Genomic DNA, 12,045 nt, shown 5'->3' with positions numbered 1-12,045 from the left:
ACATGATCACATCTAGGTAAAAACCCATTTTACAGTGTAAAATGAGCCGAGGTACAAAGCAGCGATGCTTTTCATAAAAAGAAATGAACCGAAGCATTGCTTTTGTTTTGGATTTTTTTCATTTTATTTGAAAAACAAATATGTTTTTCAGTAATACAGATATTTCGTTTCTTTTCATGCATTGTTTTCTGTTTTGGTATTTATTTCTACATAACTTTACTGAAAAAAATACATTTTTAAAATTGTTATTAAAGGTTATTTTCTTTTTATTTTCTTTTAAGTCCTTTCTGACTACCGGGTGTGACGCTCACCGGACGTGACGACATTGCATTTTTAACTTTTAAGCCATTTAAACTTAATTTCGCAATTTCTTGGAGCTCCAGCTCAATGGTGGGCGTCCACACTTTGTGTTTCTGGGGCAGTTTATGCCTGAATGAAGTTGTTGGAGGTAACAGAGGACGGGCTTGAGCTCCCATCCCGTGATCCTCTCGGTTCTTGGCATCTTGCGGAGCAGTTGAGCGGCAGTCAGGAGCAGTTAGCTGTCCGTTAGCTCAGCACCGTTGCGGGGGAAATAAGCTGCTTTCTATCAGCTGCCTGCCAGAGACGGAGCGGCTCTCACGAAGAGAGACAAACGTTCCGGAGAAACTTTGAGAATCTCTCCCTTTTTGTCTCTTGGTGGATTGTTTGTTAATTTTTGAAACCGTGGCTGAGGTTGTTTACATCGCGATGGCGCATATGCTTCCACAGAGGCAGGGAAAACTAGCCCACAGCAGCTATCTTGGCTAATTGGTGAGAAATACTTGAACTGCTGAGAGGCTGGTTCCGCCTCAGACTAAAGTACCGGTGGCTATTGCTCACACAGAAGTTTGACAAAGGCCTTTTTACTACTCCGCTGCCCGGATATAAGGGAGGCCGATCCAATTTTTCGGGGTCCGGCCTTGGGGTTTTTACACTTTTACTAAACAGCAGATAGAAGGATGAACTCTGGGGAAATGTGCTGTGACGGTACGTGTCTTTATCCCATCGCTCAGCAGTGAACTGCTTCGCAACACGTTGGTGCGGTACTTCGTTTCCTCTGGGCAGCCAGAAACGCTAACAATGTCGAAAATAACAGGAAAGAAGAAGAGTTGCTTCGAGATTACGAGTGTAACTCAGGCTGAGGTGGACGGCAGCAAGCGGGTGGACGATCCGGAGGAACCCGGGACTGAGCTCAGGTCTTCGGAGATATTTGATCGGGTCGATGCGGGGGTGTGCGACCGGAGCTCATCAGAGGAAACTTTGAACAACGTCGGGGAGTGTCAGGAGGGCCAGCTGCCTATTACAAGTCCCGTCAAGGGTGGGATCTCAATTAAATCGACATCCAGTGGTCGTAATACCCCGCACAATGTAGGGGGGACTGTGCCTTTTGTTCCCAGCTCCAATATGGTAACCATTGCTCCCACTGTTATTACCAATATGACCCACACAGTTCCTAGCAGCAGTTCTAGTTCTCGATTTAGGGTAATTAAACTAGATCATAGTAATGGAGAGCCCTTCAGACGGGGCAGGTGGACTTGTACTGAGTTCTATGATAGAGAATCCGATTCAGGAGTTCATCGGACTGTGGACAGCTTAAAGTCCTCTCCATCCCTTGATCAAAGTGTGGACAGAGACAGTGGGTTAGGTGCTACTTGCAATTCTATTGTCGGTAGCAGTGCTTTTCTTGCACAGGCCCCGGAGAACCACACAGATAGTGGCTACTCTGTTTCCACTGGACACCACACCCGCTCTCAAGCTTCCGAGTCCCTGCAACAGGGCTACGGTTTGTCTCCTCAGATTGAGAGTGGAGCAAGTGCCTTCCAGCCCACAGGGTATGCAGCCACAGCATCACAGCAGACCAACCAGGCTCAGGTCAACCCCCAGACCTTCTTACCTGACAGCCTCAATGGTGGGCACCATGGTGCCATTATAACTCCTGCTTCACATCCACAGCAGTTTGTCTATTCTCCTCTTGTCAGTCAGCAACACTTTGGGTCAAGCACCCAGAACATTACTATGACATCCTCTTCCATAGGTTCCACCAGTCAGGTATCATCACCTCAGTTTACCCTTTCAAGTCCAGGAGCACAAGGGCTGGGGGGAGATGCGGGGTCAACCCCGGGCTTCATGCAACAGATGGGCAATGCATCAGTCATGCCCCTCCTCATTTCAGGGAGCACACAACAGCAGCCTTCAGGTGGACCGGGCAGCGTCCCTGCACCCTCCGCAACCGCCCTCTCTATCCACAGCGTTGGCCAGAACGTGCCTGCCACAGTGCCAAGTACAACCAGCATGCCTACGGGTGTGTCGAGTCAGGCAGCAGAACTCATCCAGCTTCAGGGAGCATACGGAGGAGTCATTAACCCGGCAGAGGACGGTAGGCAGGTGGGCGAAGCCCTGTCTATGCAAAGCGTCGGTGCGGGGCCAGCGAATGACTACGTAAAGTCTCCCATCGGCGAGGGTCTCAGCTTGTCCAGTCCTTCTGTCAACAGCTTTTTTGGCATCCAGATTACAATGAATGAGGATGGAGACGGGTAAGAGGTTCTAAAGCCAGTTGATAGTTTATTTTCCATGTCAATCATCAGTTTTTTCCCTGTAGGCAATTAGTAATACAGCATGCCTCTATCCTCGTGTGTCAGGAGAAAATAAATACCACTCGAACTTGTTATAAATAGATTAAAGTATTATGTATGTACCCGGAAGGTTGCTCTTCGGCTAAATGTTCCTGTTTTACTCTATAGCAGTGTGGATACACGGAATACTGTGGAAAATGCCTCATTCTTCAACATTGCTCATATTAGACACTTTATTACTGCAATATTTAGTCAATAATGGGCATTTTAAACAATACTGAATTAAGCATGGGCCAGTATGAGATTCTCTCATGGTATGATAAGTTCGAGTAAAAATACGACAGGATCATTCAATTCAAAATTCAATTCCAAAATACTTTATTCATCCCAAAAGGAAATTAAATTGGTAATTACACAAAATTTAAAACTAAAATGTGTAACTTTTAAAACTAATAGCGCAGCAAATATTCCTACTACTGATGAAACAGTATCACTTGGATTATTACAGTGATAAAAATGTATCTATAACATGTAGTTATTCATGTTTTGATTTTAATACACTGATTTAAGTTTTAAATATAAATGTACTAAATATATTAGTAGTTTGTAAATGCTCTATTAGCAGGATATTATACCTTTTTGCTGTTTGGCTCTACAGAATAACAGCGGAGGGCTAGCGAGCTGATATCAGCTGCGTAATTAGTCTAGCTCGGGTCTGGCTCGGGTATTGGCTGATTGACGGACTTGCAGCTCATAGTTTGCCTGCTTTAATTTTTAACAACTTAGGCCTTGAATGTGTGTCTTTTGTGACCTGAATTATTTCTTTCCAAGCAGCTGAATTTGTCTTTCTTGTCAGTAAATAGAAACAACAGTCAGCAACCTACTTTCAGCCAGCTGACTGGTAGTACACTGCAACAAGCGGGGGAGGGGTAGAGCAGCTTTACTCTGGACACTTTCTTTGGTATCTCATTGAAATGCATTTAAACCGTAGAAAGAGCGTGAGGGTTAATTTTAGCAGGTTTTATGCTTAAATGGGATAGTAATTTGTCTCTTTAAACACCTTTGTCAGTTCATTTCGGTGGTTTCTGGGTATTAAAAAAGCCCCTGTATATAAAAAAAAACAAGACCAGCTGTGGGAGATTGAAGAAAGGAGCAATCGAATAGAGGTGGGCTTCTATTCTCTGCTCTGTTTGGGGAAAGACGGCCAGTGTATTTGCTGTGGGCCACTTTCCCAACCTCCTAACTTTAAACCTTATAAATACACACTCTCCTATAGCACTCTGGTAATGTACACACTCTATTTAGGACTGTTTGGAGCTTGAGCTGAGATGTTGCAACACTGTGGCTGCGAGCATGGCTGCTGCCCAAGTGATGCTTGAGCCAAGAATAACCTAAAATGGGGGCTAGCGTTCAGACACGTGCGCGGTCAGTCTTGTGTAGGCCTTGGTGTCTATCTGTGCCCATCGTGTTGCACTTGTTATGAATGGTCAGTTTGCGGGATTTAATTTGTGTTTATGGAGGCTGAATTGTATTTTTTTTCATAGTCTTTAGAACACCAAGTAAATTATTATTTATAAAGACGTTATCCAAGCAGCATCAGTTTGGGTTTATCATAATTGGTTGGAAAACTTTGTTGTGTGTAATGGTCCAGGTTTTTGAACAGAAATAGCTCTTAATGTCGTTTTTTTTTTTTTTTTTTTTTTTAGTCATTCATCTGTGTAAGGTTTTGTATTTAAAAATGCGTGCAAGACAGAGAAATTGATTGGTGTATGTTGAGAACTTTGGAGATCCTAGCAGCAGGATGGGGCATGTCGGATGAGATGAAAAGGATGGCCAGACCGAGCACACAGCTTCTGCAACAATAGCTGGCACCTAATCCGCTCCGTAGCAGCAGTGGCATGGCCAGACTGAACCAGCAGGACGCTGGCTGCCTTCTGCTCTGGCTCTCTGACTCAAGGCCTGGTAAGAGCTGTCAGCTTTGAAACATAAGCCTAACACAATGTGGACTTGCACTCCAGCTTTGAGGAGTTTTCCTTCTTTCCTGAGAACTCCCTGTTTTTATCTGAGATCATAAATCAGCTTGACTTAAAACTATGCACTTACGGTTTTATAAGTTGGCCATAAAAGTCCAGACCAACCTGTGTAACTTGCTCAGGCCATGCTAACAAAACATAGCATATATATATATATATATATATATATATATATAACCGATTTGATGCCGTTAATCTTTTAGATCACTGAAACATAATGCCCTATGTTGATTGATTGCAGGTTGATTTTGTTTTATAGAGGATTAAAGGTGAGGTTTTTGAATTGAGGTTCTTTTAAAAGCTTATAAGCAATGAATATCTTTCCTGCAGTATAGAACTCTCTTAACATCATTTAGTATAAATCCAGAAAAATTTCACTCAGAGGCTGAAGCTAACAACTAGGTCAAGAGGGGGTAAACCAAAAGGGGACTTCTACAGTCTTCAAACATTTTTAACTTCCTAAACATGATGTCTGTATATGCAACTGTTATTTCATACACATAAACCAATGATTTTTTTCTCTATAAATGGAGATGTGAAGCTGGGCACCACCAATGGTGTTCCTCTTACTAATAATGGAATTCTCAGGTGAGAGTAACTTGCTGATATAGAAGTAAAGCAGTGTAAAAAGCAGAAGAGGTTTCAGTGAATGCTGTTTTGGCTTTAACGTCATGGTACTTTTCTGTTTGATGGGTACTCTGGCTGGAAATGGGTAATATGTTGTGTTCGAAGTACACAATTCACACAGAAGGCTCCTTGGTGGCTCACTGCCTCCGACCTTCATTTCCTAAGTAAAGCAATTCATCAGCTTCTGTTTAAAACTAAAATTAATTGGGTTCAAATGGCGTCCAGTTAAGCTGCTATGGTGTTTTTGACAGTGGAGGTTTTTTTAAGAAGACTGCAGCGGTCCGTTTTGCTCTAGGCCCCTCTTGGACTAGCTTCTAGTGTTAGCCACCTGGTCCAGTTAATGTGGATTTATAGTAAAAAAGACGAAAGAGAATGATCTACTGTCTCTAACATATTAACTGCTTCTAACCCTTTTAAAGACCCTCAGTGAAAAAATCTTGAACTATGCCTTTAAAGCTGCGTCACGTTCAATAATTTTTTGGGCTTTTTGTAAAACTAAATCCAAAGAGTCAATTTTTAAATATTCTGAATCTCGCCTCTGGCTTTATGCAGGTTGAGTTGATAGCGACTACTTCGATTTTTTTCTTCTTTCGAGCTTTAAGCCAAGCACGAAACCTTTGGTTCTGCATTTTTCGTCTAAATAATCGTAGTTATTTAAACTGTGAAGAAAAGTAGGGGAATAAATGTTTCTGATGGAATTTAATCCTTTTTTTCATGGAGGTATTTTTGCGATGGTGACAATTATACTCCATCTTCCCTACTCTTTATTACCCTGGAAGTGAAGAAACTTGGACCAAGATTCATCATCGCTTACATCTCCAACTGTACTAGGAGAAAAAATGAGGAGGAGCTTGATTTTAATAAGCTGTCTAAACCCAGACATTAAAAACATCCAATTACCCCTCCTATATGTGTAGTAAATGTCTTTTATTTTACTGCCTCTGTTGCAGAGAGTATTCTTTTAGCTCCTTAAGAGGAAATTCAGACAGTTTCATATCTGAAACCTCAAAATGTCCAGAGAGGTTTGGGAACCCAAAGGCAAGTTGGCAGCCCTAACCACAAAATGAACTGTTTTCTGGTGTAATTAAAGCGCCTTGTTCACTCCTAACTTTCCTGTAAATGTTTTTGATGACCAAACATATTTCATACTACACACCCGTACATGACTTGACACGGATTTTCAGATTTTCTGCTCTTGGCATCGGGACCATTGTTCTGTGTACAAACACGGTCTCCCTGAGGAATCTGCTCCAAGCTTCATTGTTCTGTTTTGAATCAGAGTTAATCACAAAGTGGAACAAGACTCTGTGGGGGTGGAGCAGTGAGATAACAATGATTTCCCTGCAGCTTGAAATGGTTTGGGTTTGGGCTCCGTACGCCATATCTTTGCCAAGTGGAATGATGAAGCTCCCCCAGGGACAAATTGGTTCCCATTAATCGGAGCACTCGGCCTTCCCTGTAATTCCTTTTCCCTGGACAGACCACCCCTTGGTTTACTACCTCAGTCAGGAATGGTAATTATTGCTTCATAGCGCATTACATTTACTCAAGTGGACCAATAGTGGTGTCGGAGTTACACAACAGAATAAATGTAATGTAGTAGCAACATCATGTGACTAGTTATTAGTCATTTAATGGAGAAGAAGGGAGCAAAGTAGCTGTTCATCTAACAAATTGTTACTATGCCACACTTCATCAAATCATATCATCAAACGACCATCGATACTAAACAAATTCTGATTTATTTAGGGGGGAAAAAATCTATCAAAACCAACATGTTTGTGAAAAAGTCATTGCCTATTAAATATAACTGGTTGTTGCCATCTCTTACTGCCATTAAAAACGACTATGGCAAGTCGTCCAGGTACTAAAGAAGCAAAGCAGCCCAAGAACATCACAACATCGGCACCATGATTTATAATACGGTGTTCTTTTTTTTAGAAATGTGATAGTTTTCCACCAGATATACCAAGGTGCACACTTTCCAACTTTTGGTCTGCTGTGGATTTGGCCTTTGAACACTTCATAAACTGGTTGTTTTATGATAAATACTGACCTTAACTGAAGGAGGAGAGCCCTGCAGCGCTTTAGATGTTGTTCTCCTATGACCTCCTGGATGAGTCGTTGGTCACCACCCTTCCATGGTTTCTTTGTTTCTAGAAAATGGGTGAGTTTCCTGTAGTCCCTGTCTCATTTTCAACGTCCTTGTTTGAATAAAAATAGTTTTAATCTTACTGTAGGTATGTCAATCTTTTAAAACCAGGTTTCCAGCATAATTCTCTGCAGATCATCTTGAAAAAACTCTGTACTGCTATTTTCCTTGAAGCACTTTCACTAATTGTTATCTCGTGACCTTTTTCTTTGATTAAAGTTCTAAGTGTCCCCAGCGACGATGATGGAAAAAATAATTACAGTGAGTTTAAGTGTGACATGTTCCGGGTTGTAGCAGCCCGTGAAAATCATGCTTTTGTGTTTGTCAGGTAGATTGCTTGCACAATTGCACGCACCTGTCAGCTTAAATTTCTTTTAAATTACTGCGTCTCACGTGTAAGTACGGCTAATGTGCCGATGATGCATCCATGCTGAAGAACTTGGGGCAGTTTTTTGGGAATAATAAATAAAATGTATTTGCTAAACAGTAACTGAGCTATGCGTTTTAAACCGAGGGATATTTTTTCTTTAATTGGCATCAATCATATTATTACCTAAATTTAACCAAATAGTGCTCAAACTTAAACCAAAGCACATAAAGCTGGCATCAAACCCCCTGTACTTGTAGTGATGCCACAGGACATATTCATGGACTTCCTGTTGAACTTGTGATTCCTGTTTATGAAGCAGTCGTATGTTGTCGGTTAGAGCCCCTTCACACATGGATAGGTTTTGGAGGGGCTTGGTGAGGTATTGGGTGCATTAGTAATGCAATAGATTCCCTGTTTTGATAGACCTTGAGAGTCCCTCCACCTAAATGTTTTTCAGCATGTACAAAAGCCTGAACAGTGAGGTTTTGGTGGTTTATTACGCTGATGACAGTGTGATTTGGTTGTGGGATGTGGTAGAATAATTATATACAGCATAATGGGGGCCCAGGATAGCAATATTAAAGAAAAACATTTTTCTTTGAGCTCTAAACACATTATTGCATGATGATTGCCTTCACAATCCAGTCTTAATATACTCTGTAGGCCTTGGAAATCCACTGAGGCTCTTTATCCTGTATAAAGGTGGCCCCTAGGCAGATATTAGTGCTGATAGGTGGCCACTCTGCCTTTATTTGAATATTATGAATGAGCTACGGTGACGCAGAGTAAAAATAAAAAGAGCTTTGTAAATGCAGTAGTATAGTGTAATTCATGGAAAAAAGGCACATGTATCAGCTTGATAAGGCTGCTGTACAGTCAGAAGCCTGTAGATGAAATTATTGCCTCTCTCATTAATGAGTCAGTGAACTTGGGTCAACGTATGAACCAGCAGTTGCCAAACCTCTTCAGATTTATCAGAATCCCTGTCTGTGATGCTGGATTGTGAAAACTGTTACGAAGGGTTCTCACAAATGTCACTGAAATATCAAAGTGGATGTGATCTGTTGTATTTGTTCTTGTTTAGCTGCCTCAGGACCAGTTCTTAAAATGGTGGACACTAATTCAGCTGCTGCCAATAAAACACGCGGTGTTTTAACTCTGACACCAATCTTAAAAGCAGCTGGTAACAAAAAATTGGAAAAGGAACTTGATTGATTGCAAGATTAGTTGAAGTTTAGCAGCTGTCTTTATTGTAAACCTTTAACTACTTTGTGTGTTACAGGTATTATTTCAGCTGTCAGTCCAGCTGCTATGACTGGCTCTACTCTCTGTTAAGGAACATTTTGGCCTACTTGTAGCACCTATTTCGCAATATCTGACAGCGCTGTGAGAAGCGTGTTTCGGAGTTGGATTGACACGACTTTGATGCTGTTGCCCAGGGGCTGGGTTTAAAGTTTCTGACATCGTGTGATTTGTTTTTGTCAGTGCTCTGCCCTAAACTTGAAGCAAATGCAGATTTGTTTAAAAGGACATACTGTGCTGTACTGTACTGTCTGTAGGGATTTCCGACCTTGAGTATCAGATTGTGGTTTGAAGCAAGGAGTTTTCTTTCTTTGTAACATCCTGCATTTAGCGATGACTACTCCCAGTTTAGCAAACCTGGGACAGGTTTTTTTAATGATTTTTTTCAATATATCATATTTAAGCTTTGGCCAGAGATGATTCATGATGATTTACAGAGATGATTTATTCATCATTCAGTGATAGATTTTTTTTAAGTTGTTGCACATTACTACCATATCACAGATGTTTTTGCTTTAGAAAATGTAATTAATAGATTTATCTGAAATAGTTCATTTGCTTTGTGTTATGTTTCCTAATAAAACAGTTATTATTAAAAAGTGTAACTCTTATCTAAGCAGATCTTTTTGAAAGAAATGCAGATGTGGTCGCTGTTTGCAGAAGAGCCAGAGAGTTCATTTAGGTCCTTTTTGTTTGGATGTTTGCTCATTTCAATGTTCACCAATTTATGAATTCAAGTTTTCAATTAACACTTTCATTGATTGATGAAGTAATTGTTTGGGAATTTCTTTGGCTGTAACATCATAAACATGACCATTTGATTTTAGAGGAAAACTCTTATTGTGTTAATGTGCCCACATTCAGTGGTTGTCTCTCTTCATCCTACCTTCTGGAGGATTGGATGACTTGGTGAGTCAGGTTTGGTAAGAGGCAAGTGTTTCCCTTGTAGCCTTGGGCCAGTTACCGGTATCAAGGTGCGCTAAAGTTTCCAAGCTACCAAGATTTTCTGTCATACCGTTCCTACAGGTTTAGGTCCCATTTATACCAGATGCCAGAGAAAGTGTGGAAGTGTTTTCTCTGCCTATAATCAGAATCAGCTTTATTACTATGTTCGTACATACAAACAAGGAACTCCGGTACACTTTGCTCTCTGTTTTTTTTTGTTTTGTTTAATGCGTTATAAGATATATTTATGCGTAATGCCCGCCTGCCTCCCTCCGATGTGTCCCTCGAATCTATTGACACTCTCTTCCCCTCACTCTCAATGCTGGTGGTGCTGTAGTCAGTTTTCTATTAACAATATTGTCTTTCCTTTTTTTTTTTTATTTGTCAATAACAAACTAGCTTTTTCATTAGAAGCCTTCGCTTGTACTTGGACTTGGCTTTAAACTTGTGGTGGGGTTTAGGCATTGAGCAATCAGCAGCATTATAAGTTCACCATATTTGGCTGGTGTTAATTATGTCTCCTGGAACTGCCCTTGTATTGCATATTTCTGGTTTTCAACTTTGTATTTATGTTTGCTAAAGGCAAAGGCAGTATTTTCTTTGTTCGATGGTTTACCAAAATGTCTCGTCTAGTCGATACAATGCCTTTCCTTCTTTTTAAACTTTCAAAGAGAATAAAACGTAAAGGAAAACTATTTGAATAAGTATTTCTACACTCAGCCAGATGTTCTCAGAGTTTTACTGTAGAGTAAACAACTGCACCTTTGGCTGCCCGCTAGGGCTAACTTTGTTGACGCTGGAAAACTGTAATTCAATCAGTTAGGGATTGCATTACAGACTGAAGGAGGTGGATGGCAAGTGCAACATGTTGGACTTTGTTCTCTTTCCAAAATGCTCTTAGTGCAGTGCAGGTTACACCCTCCTTATAAGTAGATGCTGTACATGAAGTGTTCATGAGGATGCTCTGCAAGCAGAAGGACAATCTCTTGGCATGCTCCTATTACCAGTCTGTGCTTGCTGCATGGAGTAGATTGCTGCACAGAGCTGAAACGTTGTGCTACGTCCATACAAATTTTTCAAAAGATATTTTAAACATTTGGCTCTCAGATTAAAGTAAGGCAACTTAGAAAATTTCTTAAAACTAAATGCGTTAGAAAGAAACCTGATTTGTCCTACATTCGAATCGCTCTGCCCAAAATAACTGAATCTTGATGGAAAGACTTTGTATTAGAAATTTGTTGAATAGATTGCACATTGTTTTACATTAGGGTAAATTATTACTGATTGATGTTTCAATAAGTTGGCAGCACGTTGAGAAAAACAAGGATGACTTCAGAGCTGCACAATGAACTGATTCACATTAGGGGATTGCATCATAAATGACAGGTTAAATGCAATATTTGGTGGGCTATTATATTTAATGTGTCATGCATTCAAATTCTGCCTACTAATACTATCCACTGATCAGCTAATACATTATGACCACCCACCTAATTGTGTACTGGTACTGATTTTGCTGCCAAAACAGCTCTGATCTGTCAAGGCATGGACTCCCTAAGACACCTGAAGGTGTGTTGAGGTATTTGGTACTAAGATATCAGCAGCTGATCCTTCTTAGCCTGGTAAGTCCTGAAGTGGGGCCTCGATGGGTTGGATTTGTTTGTCCAGCACATCCTGCAGATGCTTAGCACAAATGCTATGGAGGCCAGGCCAATGCTGTAAACTTATTGTTGTGCTTTTCAAACCATTCTTGAACCATCTTTGCTTTGTGGCAAGTTGCATGGTCTAGCTGAAAGAAGCCACAGCACCCAGAAAATGCTGTTTTCATAAAGAGTTGAATGATTTAGCCTTCACTACTGATATAGATCCTCGGCACTGACATCGGTATTGGCCCAAGTCAGTCGTTTTTTAACATATTGGTATCAGTCCCATAAGAAAAACTGGACCGATACTAATAGCTATTGTTTATTTCCATCCTGTTGCCGTTTGTGTGTCTGTGCCGGGGGGTAAATATTGGTTATTGGC

The 12,045-nt window shown here is 40.9% G+C and overlaps 1 protein-coding gene across 3 annotated transcripts in view; it reads left to right on the top strand.

Annotated features, from left to right (window-relative positions):
- Nucleotides 1-294: 294 nt before the first annotated feature.
- tsc22d2 (TSC22 domain family 2) overlaps nucleotides 295-12,045 on the top strand; it is a 35,617-nt gene continuing 23,866 nt past the window's right edge. Inside the window, exon 1 of one of the 3 annotated variants that reach the window (XM_047375126.1) lies at nucleotides 295-2,552. In XM_047375126.1, the coding sequence (XP_047231082.1) occupies nucleotides 1,099-2,552 (1,454 nt within the window). In that variant the 5' untranslated portion in view covers nucleotides 295-1,098. The remainder of the gene's footprint in view (nucleotides 2,553-12,045) is intronic. The other 2 variants (XM_047375127.1, XM_047375125.1) reach the window with 2 other exon arrangements.

The sequence above is a fragment of the Girardinichthys multiradiatus genome, chromosome 9 (genome assembly GCF_021462225.1).
Source record: "Girardinichthys multiradiatus isolate DD_20200921_A chromosome 9, DD_fGirMul_XY1, whole genome shotgun sequence".
In the NCBI taxonomy this organism is placed as follows: domain Eukaryota; kingdom Metazoa; phylum Chordata; class Actinopteri; order Cyprinodontiformes; family Goodeidae; genus Girardinichthys; species Girardinichthys multiradiatus.
This window is presented reverse-complemented; position numbering and strand designations above follow the sequence as displayed.